Genomic DNA, 19227 nt, shown 5'->3' with positions numbered 1-19227 from the left:
GCAATTGTCCCATGATCTAATTGAGGGAAACTGCAGTTGGACACACATTCTTCTCACTGAGAGCAGATAAGAACTGGAACGTGTTGCACTGGGAAAACATACAACCTCTGTCACTAGGAGATTTCCAAAACTCAACTGGATAAGGCCACAAGCAACCCAATCCATGTTTGACATTAGTCCTGCGTTACGCAGAAGATGGAACTGAACAATCTCTAAAGGTGCCTGCAAGCTAAATTACTCTGTGATTAGTGATTTCTTCTAGGACGGTTAACTTTTGTCGTGTAGATGCTAACCATCTTCTCAAGTAACAAATGACAGAAATGTAGTCTCAGAGGAAGGAAAAACAACCAAATACTTAATGGTGGAACAAGTCTTATGTCTTGCTTTGGATCATGAAAACAGACTTAAGACTTAGAAAACAGAACTTTTAGTCTGTTATATTCAAAATAAAAAATCAGTACTGAACAATCCCAGGGCTTACACAGCTGTGTGACACAAGGTGAAGTTTTACCCTCAATTTTTCTCTCCTATGTCTGCGGCCAACAAGAATCTGGAGGATCAGGCTGTAAGATAACCTGCTTCTTACTCTCTCAGGGAGCCTGTCTCGTACCACATACAGCAAGACACCTCATTCACCCTTACACCAACTTTTTTCACACAAAGTCATACAAGTCATGTCTATGCATCTATCCAGCTCCCTCCTGGACACTTCCATCTCTCAAGCTGACCCTTTACAATCACTGACCCCACTCATTTACAGGCAGATGAGGACTGGCAGAGGCACGTGCTGGGAGAGGAACAAAACGAGTGGAGGCATGTGGATGATGGGTTGTGCAAAAAGCTGCAAATCCAGTATAAGAACTGGCCTGCAGTCACTTGTTTCTGATGTTCCACTTCAGAAGGAACAAAAAAAAATATATTTTCAGTGACCAAACTGAGGATTATGAAGTCTAATTAGATTCTTCCCCCTTGTTATTGAAACAAGAATGCAAGGGGGTAAGGAGGCCTTCACACAGTATCCAGCTGTCGACTTAAAGCTAAAAGCATTAAAAAAGCAAGGAAAACCAAATACGGCCAATAGATAGTAAATAAATATAAAATAATAGTAAATAATAAGATCAATAATGAAACCTGAAAAATCACATAAAGGAAACTAACTATAAAAGTAATGTTCAGTAATAATCTACATTGATCTTAGTTGCACACATTTGCTGATATGAGTTTTCAGCTTGCATAACCAGTAACAGAATATATAAGCAACAGTATTTTTAAGGTTAACACTGCATTATTCCCCCAACATATCTCAAGAGTTTCCTCTTCGTTTACCTGCCAAGTTAAGAGTTCAGCAAGTCCAAGTCTTCCATGAAGCAAGTGATGATAAACATCAAAAATAGGACTGCATGTCCTACACTGCTGTGAAACAATAGAACTGAATTAAAGCTGCCCCAGAACCCTTAAACAAAATTTCCTTCCTTTCAGGAACGTTTGTTCCTCTGATTAATTTCCCTTTCCACATATACTGAAATCGTTTCAACAGATGTTGATATGTTCATATTAATATTTTCTTTTGACATATGTATTAGGCACTGGTAAAACATTTTCTAAAACTAACCAGCACAGAAGAGGAGGCAGTAAAAGCTTATGTGTTATGTTAAAGACGGGGGTGAGCCCTTGACTGTAAATAAAATTGGAAGGTTAATAGATTATTGAAAAGAGGAAGGTGGCTGAAAGAGAACATGTTTATAAATCTTATTTAGTGGAATTATAGTCTCTTGAAATGATTTGCTGGAGCTATTCACTTCAGCAAAAGAATTATTAATGAATCTATATATCTCATTGATATAGTATATATATACACTATACATATATACAATATAGGATTATATATATAATTTTTATATATTATGTATTGTATGTATAACCCCCTCATCCAGATCGCTGATAGAAAGTTATATACACGCTATATATGCACACACACACATAAATATATATATGTGTGTGTATCGTTATTGGCAATCTGGATGAGGGGACTGAGCACACCCTCAGTAAGTTTGCAGATGACACCAAGCTAGCGGGGAGTGTTGATCTCCTTGAGGGCAGGAAGGCTCTGCAGAGGGATCTGCTCAGGCTGGACCGATGGGCCAAGGCCAATTGTTGGAGGTTCAACAAGGCTCAGTGCCGGGTCCTGCACTTGGGTCACACCAGCCCCACACAACAATACAAGACCTGGGGGTGCTGGTTGACAGCCGGCTGAACATGAGCCAGCAGGGTGCCCAGGTGGCCAAGAAGGCCAGAAGGCAAAGAGCATCCTGGCTTGTATCAGAAACAGCAGGACAAGGGAGGTGATCACCCCCCTGTACTGGGCACTGGTGATGCCGCACCTCAAACCCTGTGTTCAGTTCTGGGCCCCTCACTGCAAGAGGGACACAGAGGGGCTGGAGCGTGTCCAGAGACGGGCAACGGGGCTGGGGAAGGGTCTGGAGCACAAGTCTTATGAGGAGCAGCTGAGGGAACTGGGGGTGTTTAGTCTGGAGAGGAGGAGGCCCAGGGGGGAGCCTTGTCGCTCTCTACAACTACCTGGAAGGAGGCTGTAGGCAGGTGGAGGTCGGTCTCTTCTCCCAAATTACAAGCGACAGGACAAGAGAAATGGCCTCAAGTTGCACCAGACGAGGCTTAGACTGCATAGTAGGAAAAATTTCTTCACTGAAAGGGTGGTCAAGCATTGGAACAGGCTGCCCAGGGAGGTGGTGGAATCACCATCCCTGGAGGTATTTAAAAATTTGTAGATGCGGTACTCAGGGACATGGTTTAGTGATGGACTTGGCAGCGCTGGGTTAACGGTTGGACTTGATGACCTCAAAGGTCTTTTCCAACCTAAATGATTCTATGATTCTATATACTCATAATAAAAGCAGTACTTTCAGAGAGATACCTGCAAAATACAGGGGTGGGGGATATGATGTGTTACTATGATTAATTAAGAATCATATGATCAGTGACTTTAAGAGTTATTAAGAATGCATCTTTAAAGAATGCTAGCAATTCTGTTTCACAATACTGTTTGGAGTCTTTGGTGGCCTCTTTGGTGGTAGGTTTTTTTTTAAAGCAGATGTAAATGAATGTTTTCAAAGTACCATATCGGATGTTACTTCCATATAAAACTTTACAGAACAAACTAAACATGGAAATGTAAACATCAATCACAGATGAAGAAATTGTATCCTGCAGCATGATTTCTGTCAATACACATGATACTCAATTTCTTTCTTAATTACAGTCTAAATACCTTTCTTCAGCACTGTGACAGTGCATACCTATGCAAAGTCTACAAGTGATTTAGATTTTAATGAACTCAATATTATATGAAAAACATTTGGCCAATATATTTGAACTGTCATTTCCATGTTAAGTGTCATGTATCATAAGACAAAAATTTGTACATACACTTTAAGGATGAAAAGAATGGAAATTCTCTGAAGAAAACTGATGATCTTAACAGGCTGCTAGTTCAAAAACAGTAAAAACAGTAGAAAGAATTGAGAAATGGTAGGATGCAATCAGCAAAGGAAACAAAACCAACATACAGGTTATATAGGTCTCTCAGAGCATAATTAATTGTTTAATACTATAAAAAATGCTCTTTACATATGACTGATCAGGATCATGAAAGAATTCAAGTCTTTTGGTAGAGCTACTAAGAAAATAAAATATACCTGTTGAGTAATTTTTAATGTAAGGCACACATACTCAGAAAAAAACATTCAAAACTATCTTGGAGCAGTCTCTCGTAACAGTCGTAAGCTATATAAATAAACTTATTACAGTTGAAGTAGGCTGCATGAAAGCGGAGATAAAATCAGTTTTTCCAGAAAAGTTATCCCAAGTGTGAATCATTAAAATAAGAGTAACAACAAAACACTGCATTATTCTTTTATACACAACAACCCATAGAACTTTTCCAAAACTTTCTAATTCACAAAGTACCCCTTTCTCTCAGAATCACATAGCTTTAAATCCCAGCTTTTTAAAAAAACACTTTTTAAGGTAAAAAGAAAGCTCTGAAATAAGACGGTATGTTGTTTTAAAAGGCTATCCTCACTAACCTCCACTTAAGAAGATATACAAACCCATCAATATAAGGCACAAAAGGTCAGATCTTACCTAGTGTTGATAAAAACAACAAACCAGATTATTTCATGCCAAGCAGCCAAATATTAAAGTGGTTTGCAAAAAGCCGTTCAGTTTCCTCTTCTCTGCACTAAAAAGCAGACTTAACGAAAGCACAACATGCCTAACGACTAATTGAAATCTCTCTGTGTATAGGAGGACAAACATTTAATTAATTAACACTTAAACAGTCCTGACTTAGAATATATCAGAAAGCACTGAAGAAGAATTATACAACCAAGGTAATGATCAACCCCAAACCTCCTTAGGGGTCTGACTCCAAGAGAGTATCACCCAATAGTACCTGTTTACTGTTACCCTAACATTGCTAAGGAGCACAACCTCCCTCCCTTTCTCCCTGCTACCTCACAAAAACCTCCATAAAAGAGATACAGACAGGACAGACATACACATGCTTCCAACTCTTCATTACAAATTTTTGCCCTTAGAGTGATGAAAATCCACTATTTTGAGGATGCAGATTTAAAAATGAAAAGGCCATATAACAAAGCTAAGATCAGTTACTAACAGAGCAGTACCAACAAGAAAAAAACAATACAGTCAATATAAAATATTATTCACTTCTTACAGATGTAAGAGTTGAAACTCAGGCCTTGCACTAAGTTTCTAAATGATGAAGGAGAAAAAGCTCAAGCCAAGTTTTTAACTAACAAGAACCATCCAGATGTTCTATATAAAAATGACATTAGACCTATTTTATGACAGCCTTCTTGTCTGATGCCTAAATATTTGAAAATTATAGGACAGTATTTTGTAAGAAAGTATCACTATTCGATGCTCTGATTATCTAACCACCCAGACATTTATCTCTGAAAATAACACAGATTTTCATCCTGATAGTGAATCCCAAATGATAGAAGAGACTTGAGCTTTCTGGATACTTTAAGTAACCATTTGTCATCTAAAGTTTTTTGCACATTCAGATCTATAGTTCAAATTCATGCAAATCAATTCATAATTCTTTGCATGGAAATGTCAGCCATTCTTCTGAAATATTGAAGGAAATACGACTTCACCTCTGATCAAAAAAGAGCACTTTAACCTCCATGCTTAGCAGTTTAAAAGTTTCTTCAGCTCAGTAAGAAAGAAAACATAACAAAGGCATAACAGAAAAACTTCAACTAAATCAATTGGTGCTTCTTTTTTAATTTACAGCATTTGGATTTTTGTGTTTTCAAGCTCTCAAAATCTCAGCTAAAATATCATCCCGTATTACTGTATGGCAATTACATGGTAACCAAACTTTAATTAGCTTAATGCAATTGTATGCAAATTATGAGTGGCAATCATCAGCTATAGTCAACATCAGTTCACAAAAGGAAAGTCCTGTTTAACTAATTTGATATTCTTCTGTGACCCACCTAGTGGAAGTAAAGGCAGTGGATGTAGTTTTTCTGGATTCCAGAAAGGCTTTTGACACTGTCCTTCATGGCATCCTTCCGGACAAGTTGTCCGGCTCTGAGATGAGTGGGTTCATAGCTCCCTGGGTGAAAGACTGGCTGAAGGGCAGAGCTCAAAGCATTGTACTGAATGGGGCCACACCTGGCTGGAGACCGGCCTCCAGCGGTGTTCCTCGGGCTCCAAGTCTAGGGCCAGTTCTGTTCAATATACCAATGATCTGGATGCACCATCAAGCAAGGTTGGTGCCGATACCAAACTAGGAGATGCTGTTGACTCTCTCGTGGAACAGGAGGCCTTGCAGAATGATCTAGATAGATTGGAGCATTAAGCAATGATTAACAGGATGAAATTTAACAAGTCAAAATGCTGGATTCTGCTCCTAGGACGGAGTAACACCAGGCAAAAATACGAACGGGGTCAGGAGCGGCTGGAGAAGAGCCCCGCAGAAGGGAAGCTGGGGGTGCTGGTGGGGAGCAGGCTCAGCACGAGTCAGCTGTGTGCCCTGGAGCCAAGAGACAACCCGCACCCTGGGGTGCCCCAAACACGGCGTAACCAGCCGCTCGCAAGAGGTGATTATCCCCTGCATTCAGCACTGGTGCGGCCTCACCGGGAGCACTGTGTGCGCTGCTGGGCCCCACAGCTCAAGAAGGACGTGAAGGTCCTTGAATGGGTCCAGAGGAGGCCAGCACAGCTGGTGAAAGGGCTGGGAGGAATGTCCCGTGAGGAGCAGCTAAGGACGTTGGGCCTGTCTAGTTTGGGGAAAAGGAGGCGGAGGGGTGACCTCATTGCTCTCTGCAGCTTCCCGAGGAGGAGGAGTGGAGAGGGAGATGCTGAGCTCTTCTCCCTGTATCCAGCGATAGGACGTGTGGAAATGGCTCAAAGCTGCACCAGGGTAGGCTCAGGCTGGACACGAGGAAGCATTTCTTTAGCGAGGGGGTGGTCAGTCAAACACTGGAACAGGATTCCCAGAGAGACAATTGATGTCCCAAGCTTGTCAGTGATTAAGAGGCATTTGGACAATGTCCTTAATAACATGCTCTAACTTGGCCAGCCCTGAATGGATCAGTGAGTTGGACTAGATGATCATCGTAGGTCCCTTCCAACTGAAATAGTCATTCTATTAACAATATAGATTAATTTGAGGTATAGTAAGTGAATTCAGTATTTTCTAATTATTTCTGGTATTCACTGAAGATAAATTGTGAGAGTGATATGTATTACCTACAAGAACAATTTTATTCTTGCTACTACAACTACTGAAGAAGCTGAACGAACAAATGGATTTAACTAAATAAATTTGATTTCTAGAATGGAACATTTTAAAGTAAACAGAATAGTGATCTGCACTGTATATCTTGGCTTTTATGCCCTTTAATACAACTGTAAAGCAATTTTCCAGATAGTACTCTCTTTACAGATACCATTACTTAAAAGTTACCAGTTTTAAAATTGCCATCTAACAGCTTATATTTCCACAATATCTAGCTAAAATTTTATTCTGCTATTTCAGAGAGAACTCACTATAATCACTGTTGCTCTATATTCTCAAACTTTCTATTTATTTGTACAAATGGAATGCTGCTTTTATAAGAGACCTAGTGCTAAGTACTTTTAGTACACTGCCAGACATTCCAAGACACATGCCTCTCTCTGGAAGAGCTGCAGGTGGAAAGACCTATCCATCAGTCAGAACAGCATCAAAACTGAGCGGGAGAGAGAAAAGCACAGGAACACATACATCCAAGCATAACAAAAGTAATTGCTGCTATGTGAGTATTTTCACAAGTGTTGAATTTCTAAAGGACCCCAATCAAATCTCTTATCTTATTCATAATTAGTTCTTATAAATTACTATCATAATTTATTTGGAAGAACAGAGAATAAACCTTTTACAGTTTTTCTTCAGCAAGATGAAGACACACAAACAAAAGGAAGAAGCGTTGTTACTGGTTGCATTTTAATGTTACCATCAACAAAATTAACTGTACCACTTATTGGCATAGAGAAAATATCCTGTGTATGTTCCCTTAACTAAAAATGGAAAATTTCAGTTAACATAATAATACAGATAGGATGACCCAGTTGCATTTCTCATTGTCAGCAACATGAGTAATGATGGCAAACAGATAAAGCATTTTAAATAAGTCACTCTAACAATGAAGTCACAGCTGTATTATTCATAAAGATCACAGAAACCGAGAAACAGTTACATCAACGTGATGTTGGAATTTTTTATTGTTTTTACAAATAGTGTGTGCATCTCTACTCACTAGTTTATGTTGGATTATGCAGAAAGATCAAACAAGGGTAGGAGGAATCAAGTGGAAAAGGCAAAGCAATTATCCAAATAATAAACCAGCAGAATATTTTCAGCTAGATCAGTAATTATGTGCCTCGCAACAATAAAGATATTCAGATCTTATGTGAAAAACAAAGAGAGACTATTATCAGTTTAACAGTCACTGCTCTAAACGACAGAGTGAAAAGGATGTTTGCAATGCAAGGCCATAGAGTTTTCATAATAGAAAACTAGTCTCCTAGTTTCATACTTACAGTCCCCAATTTTATGAGAACTTGGAATAAGGTTATTTACCTGCATAGTGAAGCTTAAGCTTAGTAAAACATCACATATACAGGAGTGTTTTAATACAGTTTACCAAAAATTTTGCTTTGCTCAGTGTTTATTATCTCCCTTTGGCACATAGCAAATAACTACCACAAGAAGTGATGTAATGCAACTGAAAACTTGTTTTGTCAGTGGCTTCTAGAAGAGGCCTTTATGTGTCAAATACCAGGATCCCTCAGATCAACAAAGTTAATCAGTTCAGTGACTGCTGCTGCTACATCTCCAGCATCTATTGGAAAAGGTGAGACTCTCTGTTCCATTCATAATAAAGTGCAAGAAATAAAAGATGCTACTTGAAGGAAAGTCTAAATACAGTTCATGTGATACCTTCCATCATGCAAAGAAAAGTATTTTTTGTTAGTTATCCACACTTACAGAACTATTACTACAAAAACCACTGAACATAAGGAAAGTAAATACTTTCACAGATACCTGAAATGATCCTTTATATAAGATGCTATATAGAAAGCCAATCCACCAATACTATAAAGAGTATTTCCAAATTTTTGCAACATGGATGCTGGTAATATAAGGATAAAGGTATAAGGCTGTCCTTCAATTAACACTGGACTTCAGGAAATGTTGTGAAGTCTATGCTGTCTTCAGCAGCCTTGGTCATTTTGTTGTCATACAACAAAAGCTATTTTCTTACATTCTAACCAGTCATGCAATTCTCAAAAACTGAGGTCCACACAGGTATTTCAGGTATTTACTGGAACAGTGTTAGGTTCTTGAATTGTTTGGCAATAAAGCAGTGTATCAAAACATGTCAAGTAATTTAATAAAAACTAAATTTAGCTGACATAATATAAACTAAAAAAAAAAAATTACAATACATTAAAATACATAAACGGGGGGGCGATAAAAATTTGAACATTCTTTAAGGTCATGTCTAACAACACTTTTTCAATGAGGTGAACAAAAAGCATGTTGCATTACTTTACAAATTTAAATAAAATGCAGATGAAGAAATCAGTCCAAACTATGCACTGAAAAATCATTTACTCTAACCTGTCCGAGGTTTCTTCATATTTCATAGTTTCCTTGTAATTGATTTTAAACGGTTTGTGATAGTGAAATAAAACTCTGTCAGCCATATTCACAAAATTACAATAAACTAATGTTAAGAAAGTAAAAGCTTTAATCATAACCAGAATCATTGGACAGGTAAAAACAAACTATTGTTAAGAGCAAAGAAAATGCATATGCACTATAATTAAAGTCAATAAATCAAAAGTAGCAATCAGATGAGCAAGGACATAAACTGCAGATCATTACCTCCCAAAAATTTAGTAAAAGTTAATTTTTTGCAAAGAAATTGCAACATGCAAAAATGACAATGCAAACAAAGCATTATCTGACTTCTATTTCATGGTTCACTTCTGCCACCAAGGCCAGCAACTGCCATCATACTGTCTACAACAATAACCTTCTGTTACTACAGTTTAACATCTTCTGCTCCTCCTTCTACCTAATCACCATTTCCAAAGCCACCTGCTACAAAATAGGCTGTCTTACTGGCTGCCAGAAACCTCTAAAGCTGCCTTCTGTGCGCTCTTAGCTCCATTCTTTGGTACGAGCGTGCCATGGGATTCATACATATAGGAGACGTTCAGATTTGCATTTTAAATTCACAACAGCTAAACAGAATTACTACAGGTAAGGGTCTTCATAGTTTATAGGTGGTGTAGCTTCCTTTGACAGATTACTCTTAATATACATGTAATTCTTTTACCTATCAGTCAATGTGATAACTAAACTATATGGATTCGTTCCCTTTTTCCTGATGGCTACCAGGTTTCTTCCCCTCTAACTCCAAAGTTCATCCTAGAAGTACTATCTTATAGTACAAGCTGACTTTGTTACTAAAACAAGTTTGTAGAGCAACAAACTTTGCAGTCTTGTTGACTTTGTGTAGTAGTTCAGGGTAAAAAAATTATCCATATACAACTGATAATTGTTGTGTGGGTAATATTTTGTTTTAACATATTACTTACAGAGTACACACAAAACAAAGTATCATCCCATCAAAAGATGCAGAAGACAATAAATAACATTAAAAGGACACTAAAACTCAAACTATCTAAATGAAATTTTCATAACTAAAATTTCAACCTGTGGTAGGCAAAAGTGTGCCTTGGCCAGGTGAAGGAATCTCCTTTGCTAGACAGAACTCACTGGGAAGCAGACAAGTCAAATTAGGCAAGTATAGCTTGCAAGTATCTGCAGCTCTCCTTCCAAATATTTTATTTAATATTTACCCCCTTCCCCACCCCACCCCAGGGAACAGCTAATTCATTACTGAAAATGCAGAACCAGGCCTGAAGGGCTCCACATTTTGCAGAGTTATTCCAGTATCACTCTCTGTTACCCACCAAAAACCTAACATTGTTACATAGTATGCTGTTATGACAAACTATGATACACTCAGGGTTTTTTTAATATTGCTTGATCTTCTCACAAATTTAAAAAAATGCAAAATTAGTACAGAAATATATATACATGACTTATCAAAATAGTTCATGTTTTCAATGAGATCAAAATAAAACTATACTGTTCACTGCTTAATCATTGTTGGCTGAAATGGAAAGTTAAGTTTACTAATAATAGCCTTCCACAATGCACAGCTCAGGGCTTGAAATCAAACTAGCTTGAGCAGAAAATGCATTCTGCCCTTTGGGGAGAAAGAGTCATTTTACAATGACCCATCTGGCAATTTCACAAGCAAGGTCCATCTCTCTTCAATTCAAGAATGACTGCAACTGTAGAAAGCACTGGGGAATTTCTGGTTTTAAAAAGTGAACATGGGGATATAAAGTTAATTTTTAAGAAAATCTAGACCAAAACAACTCAGATTTCCTACTGTATTTACACAAACAACCCTGGAAAATGGCATTTATAGGTATACATGATTATGTCAACATTAGCAGGTAGTGTAGCACAACAGAAACAAGTATGTAGAGCAACAAACTTTGTAGTCTTGTCGACTTTGTGTAGTAGCTGAGGATAAAAACTTGTATATATCCATATACAACTGACAATTCTGGTGTTGGTAATAATTCTGTTTTAACGTGTAACTTATCGATACTGGGGATGTGCCTATAGTCCTACCATTTTGAAGGAGATCTTAGGACTAGCTCTGCTCTCCGTTCAGTTTACACTGCCTGACAGTAGTCTGTGAGGCAAATCAAAGCGAGGTGGAGACGATGGGGAGAATTTCTTCAGAACTGCGCTCTTGGTCTGAATCCCAAGGTAGTTCACCCAAGCAGTTCATTCACACACACATATACTTCCAGAAAAAACGGAGCAGAGTTGTGAAGTAATGTTGGATTATACCACTATAACCTTGGAAATGGAGTGTCTTTTCATTGCAGCTAGTTATTTAAGAAATTTCTGAAACCACCCCATCATTTCAAAACAAATGATCCTCCTAAAAAGTATTAAACTTTTTTTTTTTTTTTAAACTTGCTTTAAAATACTGAATTGCTCATGGAATTGAATACTGATAACCTAGTAGTTCTAAAATGATTAATGAGAGTTGGAACCGGAAAACTGGTATTCAACATACTATGCATTATCAAATTTAAAGACATGTTGCAGATTCTACACAGTAATCACTATACTTTCTAAAGGCTGTTTAACCTTGTCTTTTTAAACTGGAAGCTTTATAAGGTAAAGCTAATAGAACGGGTTATGTTATGAAACTTAAATGTATCTATGAGGTATTATTACACGATACATTAATTTCTGTCTTTTGATCTACTTATTTCATTACATTAATATCCACACTTCATCACAAAACTCAACCGCGGCTCTTCAAGAACTCACGTGACTTGCTAGGGGCAGTCAGAAATCACCTTATATGGCTTTGCTACTCAGACATAATATAAAAAGTATGAGTCATTTCCAGCTGTATTGATTAGCCTGCAGGCCTGTCAAAATGCTTACATTCAGGGAGATATACTGTACTCACAATGCAGACAGAACTAACTCCCACAGCAGAGATTTTTTTTTTCCTCCCTCATATTTTTGTAAACTTACATAGTCTAACTTAAATTCTCTGAGCAGTACAATAACAGTCTGATTTTCCCTAACTCTGTGTTCTAGAGTTCATATACATTGCTCAATAAATGACACCAAAAATCTCTGCCCTTCTTCAACTAAGGCCCTAACAACAGTATGACTTTTCTTACCCAGCTGCCTTGTTTTATGACTACCGATTTCTGAAATGCTTAGCATTTCTTTCAGATTTTGTGGAAACTGGCTAAAAGATTCAACAGACGTTAGTACAAACACATACAGAGAAGATCAAGTTTCCTGCCGGAGGAAGTTGCAGCCACATTTTAATACAGTAGGGCTTTACAACACTGAAGAAACACCTACAACCAAATTCACCTTGCCATTCTCATACCGTCCTCCTGACTCCGCCATCACAACACAGAACCTATTGACTTGGAGCTCACTTAAGCTCGGAGAAAAGACATTGCTCCACAGCAATGTCATTGATAGCGTAGTCAATTTCAACTAAACAAAAATGTATCTGTTGTTGGTACTGACAATTCTTTTAGCCATTTTTTTTTTATTTCATTGGAGATTTTTCCCAACAATCCAAAGATGTTGCTCTAAATCTATAGTGTGGTATATTAATGAATCTAGTATGGTAAGAATTTGCATTGTTCACATTAATTAATGCACACCAAAGAAGCAAGTATAATATTAATTTTCATTTTACCATTGACCACCTAATGAAATTTACATAGGTAATTACAATTATTTTTAAAATAAACAAAAATCCCAACTAAATTGGTCTTTAAAATTTTAGATGAAAAATAACCTACTAATGATTTAAATTTATGAAAGAGCATCACTAAAAGCAGCATTTAGTGTTTGTAATTCCATGCTTGACAACTAACGCTAGCACTTCAATTCATCACATGAGGGTCAACGCACTTTAAAAAAATCCTCTAGAAAGCAGGCAGATATAGCAACCACTTTACAGCTAGGAGAGAAAAAAACCAACAAAAACCCAAAAACCCCACAATGAAATAAATGCTGTATTGAGATCACAGTTGTGGGAGACCAGACCTGTGCTTTGATTATGTGGACACATTACCTCCACATTAGGCATATATTATCCCCTTATTATAGGCAGACAGTTTATTTGGATAATTGAGACAGATGGAAGCAGCAGCTATAGTTAAGTCTCCCTCCTTTTTTAACTATATGCATTCCCAAAAGCAATTAGACAGCATGTTATTTCTCATTAACGAAATAACTTTAATGATTTAATGTTAATCTGAATTTCATTTTAATTGCTGTGCGACCCTAATTATGGAGCTACTAAAATAAAGACGTTCCAGACTGAAAAAGAACCATCTCAATTCATTTGGTGTAGTAGTTCTACAAAATCAGAGTGCTAATAAGAAAGATTTACACAAAGATCATCTCTGAGGTGAATCCTGGTGCTGTTCTCCAGAAAATTAACTGTTCACTTTGAGGATAGATCTGGAAATCTGACCCTCAGCATGACAAAGTTCTGCTCTTCCAAGACTGTTGATCCTCATAGGGCTGAACTTGTCCAGCAATTTAAATTGCTGTGGTTGATAATTACTGTAACTTTTTCAAATCTGAATTTCTCCAACTTCCAAATTCCAGACATCCAATATTCCCGCAAAAAAGAAATAGTCTTCAGACAGAGATTTGTTAGCAAAATACTGAGTTCAGTATTGTACAAATCAGAGTATACTATAAAAAATTATACATGCTAAGGGCAAAAAATACCCTCAGCTTTCTCTGTTTATATCGAAGCACCAAACTACTTTTACAGCAATAGTAGGAGACATCGATCCAGTTAGATAAAGTTTCAATTGCTGAAGCAGGAAACAACAGCCCTTTTTTAGAAATAGGAATGCTGCACGTCCTCGTGTATCTGCACTTGTGCATATTATAAAGGAACAACAATGTATTGTAAAAACGTGGAAGTACACAGATGTCATCTGCATACTTCTTACAAACACATTTTGGATTTGAAGTTTAGTTTTTATTGCAAAAGCAGAATTCAAGGTATAAAAACTTTATATAAATACAATGGAAACTCTACAATACATTATGCACAAAGATGCAATAAAAAGAATTATTATATGTGACACCTTGGGTTTGGTTCTCTCCGATTTGTTATGTGGCAAAAATTCAAGTGCCTTAGTGAAAATCTATTACACCAACACCATTAATTTACTAACTAAACTTATCTTCTCCCCTAGTCCCACTCCCTGGGATGACTAGTTAATTTCACAAGATTTCTTGCTATAATCCCAAACTACTGGCCTGGCTTTTCTCAATTCTTTTTTTTTAAAAAAAAAACAAAACAAAACACCACAGAATAGACAGAATAAATACTCTGCACTGGAACAACATCCAGTGAACAGACTTAAAATTCCCTAGCTCAATCTTTTCCAAGCAGAGTAACAAACTCTTTCTTCTTTTTGAAACGAAGCTTTACGTAAGCAGAAAAAGTTACACAACATCTTAAAAGTGTTAAATGAGGAGTTAGTAGCCATCTTCTCTGATGGCTGCTAGCACTAAGAGAAATTAAACCTGAAGTCATAAATTACAAATTCATTTTATGATACAATGAATACATTGTAAATAAACAACCAGAAGACAAGCACCTGAGACAATACAATTCTGAAATCCAAGGGCATTGTCTCCCTGTCAGAAAAACAGTATTGCAGCAGTACTAACTGATATAGGGTATAATTTTTGAGTTTCATTTCTTTCACCGACACCTCAAACTGTGCATAATTTTATAGCTATTTTTTAAATGAGAACAAAAAAACCACCACACCCCAGGAGTCACAAAACCACAACACAGTCAGAAGATCATTATTTTAAGTTTCTATGAGCTATTAAGCAGTAATTTGTGTAGGACTGAGGCTCAAACCACAAAAACAAAGATGTGATAAGTGTTTTCTGCTTAATCCATCAGAACCCACACAGGTAAATCAAACTTTTATGATATTATCAAGAAGCATTAAAATGTAATCCTGAAAAGCAAATTTCTAAAATAAACAAAAAGATTTATTTTAAAACATGATTTAAAAAGTGATTTAACTGCGAAGTCCATCATACATATACATGATAAACATGGCATAGAAAAACAAACAAACAAACAAACCAAAACCAGTAAGGCAGAAGTTCCAATTCCATATCTTATTCAAAAATACTGTTCCTGCTCCCTAGTTTTTGCCCCTGAACTCTCTGTCAGAATTTTCTCTTCCATTCCACCAGGGAATACTGTGGATAAGGTGTGGATTGCGATGGTATGACATGTGTACCAACAGAAAAAAAGATTTGGCATTATGAGATATCATGGTCCTATAAGAGTCAGCCTGAAAAGAAATCCTACCTAATTATGTTGAAGGTAGGTGTGATTTCTTTACATCACTGGCTTTACAGACAGGGAAAAACCAGTTCTGTCTCACATCTTCAGTAAAGCACATGATGTGGCTTCACACAAAATTCGTGAAGTGGGAAACAAGAGGAGTGCGTAAGAATTTACACAATGGGAAAAGGACAAACTAACAGATGCATCAAAAAGGTCTTGTTAAAACAAGAAGCTTCATGCTACATGCAGATTGAGTAGTGCCATGTGAGTCAGTCTTCAATTAAATTCAGTATTATCAGTTCTTTTGTGATCAGTCAAGACTGATTCACGCCAGAACTTCCCAGAAGTATTTCCAATAGATACATAAGTACTGTTTACTGTACAAATTTTACAAATGCTCAGTGAAATCCTGCAAAAAGAGCACATAAAGGGCACATACATTTATCATAGGTGTAGTTTAACTTCAATGATTATAGAGAAAAATCTGAGATGACAGCTGCAAGAATGAACAGTCACTTTCTAAGACAAGATTAAAAGATCTAGTTCTATAGTCTTACAAAAAGACCAAGAACATGTAAGACGGCTTAACAAACGTATATACCACAGTGACTGAAAACTGACAGAAAGATCACTTGAGAGGAAAAGACAACACACATATTATCTAGTATAGGGCTGGAAATTATCAGGCTTTGATCAGTCAGAGAAATTAGGTTTTGAAACAGCTCTGCAGTACTAGTAGGATTAAAAGAAACAAACAAACCTGCCCAAACACACACAAATTTTCCTAATTTTGAAACAGAGCTTGATCAGCTTTTGAAACAGTAACATAAGAAGTCTTTTCCCTTATATGAAAGCCATTTCCTTCTTGCTTTAAGGATACACAAAGTATATATGCCAATTTGTTGAAACAAATCTAAATATCAAATTTCCAATGGAATTCTCTTGTTAATATTTGGCTGTCTAGGAGCTTATTTTGCATGTTGCTTGGAGACTCTAGCTGTTAATACTGCTGACTTGTGGCTTCCCAAGTAAGAAGCCAGATTATCCGAAAGTATCATATTCCAAGGTATCAGGCTACAGTTCTTCAGTAAGTATAACTTCCAAGTTTTCCAGTACTAGCATAGCTAACCAGGCAAACTGCCTGGAAGATTTGAGTTACATATGGATTTTGTTTAGAGGCTTTTACTACAAAATACAGGAACTGGAAATTGAGATGCAGGAGAAGAAAAAACCAAAACAAACACAATTTTCAACTTTGATATACCTTCTGTGAAATTGAGTTATTTTTATATTGATCTATATTAGTCATCAAAAACCACTGGGAACATACTACCCATTTCAGCAGGTGCATGGGAATCTGACATAGACTTTTTCTCTCCTGGGACTGCACTATCCTGAATGTTTAATGTGTACTATCATTAAATGTGTACTGTATTTATTTTTTTTTTTTTAATGTTGGTCAATTTCAATACATCCATCATTTGGTATGTAGTGTACTAGCTTGTTCACGAATAGGCATTAGAGAAAATTGTCAGAGTATTCTATTTGCATTCCTCCAGAGTTAGAAGAGTAAAAAAAAAAATTCTGGATCTGGTGTGCACATTGTTTCCCTTTTTACAAAACCTTAACTGGCAGTCAGGGGAAATAAAAAGGCATAGTCCAAGCAAATGAGATATGAAATTATAAAACAGCTAGATGAAAAGGCAGTACATTTCAACACATGCATGTACCTGAAGGCCAACCACCAAATATCTTCAAAGTGCAGTAATCCCCCAGAAACGCATTGCTTCCAGTGTCTTATTGTCATTACAAAATGAAAATAGGATTTTAAAAAGAGGTTTATACCTGTAAAGTCTTTTAGTTATTAATGCAGGTACATCAATGACAACTACTTTAAAGCTCCATTGGCACCAAGTGATCTGAAGACATCACAAAACAAATCAAAATTGAATAAAAAAATGCATTTACAATTGTTACTGTGACATTACAAGTGGAAAATGTTCCCACACTACTTGATAATCATTACACATGCTACTAAAAACTAGTATTAGATATACTTTATTTTACTGAGGTTTTGCTTTAAGAGACCTTAAAGGGCATGATTTCCCTCTATTCAACTGTGAAGCTATAAATATTTTCAAACCATGTAAGGTTTTTCCCCCCCCTAAACCTGCAGTCTGTTTGGCATCTCTGTTAAATTTTATTCTGTTCCAGATCAATTTTTAAGTCATAAAAATTTATCATTTTTTTATTAAAATACAGTTTTGTTTGTACATTTCCAGTCAACTAAGCTGCCTTTCAGACTACAACCTTCCAAAGCAGAAAACCAACCTTCAAATGTGCCTAGCACAGCGAAAATCTAATCAAGTACTTGTCAGTGCTGGTCAGAGTGCATACTCAATATTTCACCATTTAAATAAATAAATAAATAAATAAATAAAAAAGGGAAAACAAAAACCACCACAAAAACTGCATATGCATATGACCATCCAATTTTGTCCTTCATTCCATCTCACAGAAAATTAATGCACTGAATAGACTAGACGCACAAATACATAGACCATTAGAACAAATGGTGAATGGACTGAATTTTCCTTTGAAGTTACTCCTCCCTTTCACAAATAGCAGGCTCTACAATATGAAAGAATTTAAAGAGGAAGTAATTTTACAGTTTTCGCACTTATTTCTCTGAAATTTTGCTGGGTTTTTATACCAAAATTACATAGAATTACTGAATAGCAACAATTAAACAAGAACATATTTTATGATTTTGAGATTTAGTCAACCTAAAACTTTAAAAGTCACAATTTACTCTTCCACTAATAATATTCTACGCACAGCATAAAGGAAGTGGCAAAAGAGAATTAAAAAAAACAAAGCAAACCACAACAACCCAGTAACTCACCCGCAAGGCTTCAATTACAAGGTCTCGTGCTTCTAGTTCTCCTTCCATTATACTCAAAAGCATTCGCAGTTCTGGCTTGCTCAAATTATCCACATCAAACTCTCTCTTCTGTAAGAAACAAAACACTGATGAACACACTGACTGACTGCACCAGTTACTATAAATCTGAAACATAAAACATATCAGCATCCTAATTGTGGGTTCCTCAAACATCTATAACTTTCAAAAGTTGAGGTGGCTTTATTTGTAGCATATAAAGTCAAAATTAATAGCAAATACTCTGATTCTTTTTATTCATAGTGAGGGAATTAAAAGCCCTCTAGTATGAGTATGACACTGTTCCAAATCCTACACCGTTACAAGGAATTAATTTGGCAAAGTCTTGTAAACGGTAAGGGTGAAATGGTAAAGAAAATAACTTGGTGACTAACAGCAGCCTCAAGAGACCAAAACAATTCAGCAGACCTGAAGTAGCACATCAGCGATGCAGGCAAGAGAAGATGAAAGAACCTAAACCATAGCATACCTAATCCAGTGTAACCTGTGCCTCACTTGCAAACAACTACCAAGTCATCCCAGTATGCCAAGCTGAATGTGAATTTCTGAAGCACAACTCATGAAAAGACATAAAATCTTATCTGTATGCTTTATTTGCCGTCCCATTTGTTTGGCTGAAGGGTACAGTTCAGGTTAAGAGGCACTGACAAACAACAGTTCATAGCA

The 19227-nt window shown here is 36.7% G+C and overlaps 1 protein-coding gene across 1 annotated transcript in view; it reads right to left on the bottom strand.

Annotated features, from left to right (window-relative positions):
- Positions 1-19227, bottom strand: part of CTTNBP2 (cortactin binding protein 2) — a 91042-nt gene that overhangs the window by 60361 nt on the left and 11454 nt on the right. The window contains exon 2 of the mRNA XM_056341328.1: positions 18505-18612. Coding sequence (XP_056197303.1) covers positions 18505-18612 — 108 coding nt within the window. The remainder of the gene's footprint in view (positions 1-18504; positions 18613-19227) is intronic.

This window comes from Falco biarmicus, chromosome 5 (genome assembly GCF_023638135.1).
Source record: "Falco biarmicus isolate bFalBia1 chromosome 5, bFalBia1.pri, whole genome shotgun sequence".
Classification (NCBI taxonomy): Eukaryota; Metazoa; Chordata; class Aves; order Falconiformes; family Falconidae; genus Falco; species Falco biarmicus.
This window is presented reverse-complemented; position numbering and strand designations above follow the sequence as displayed.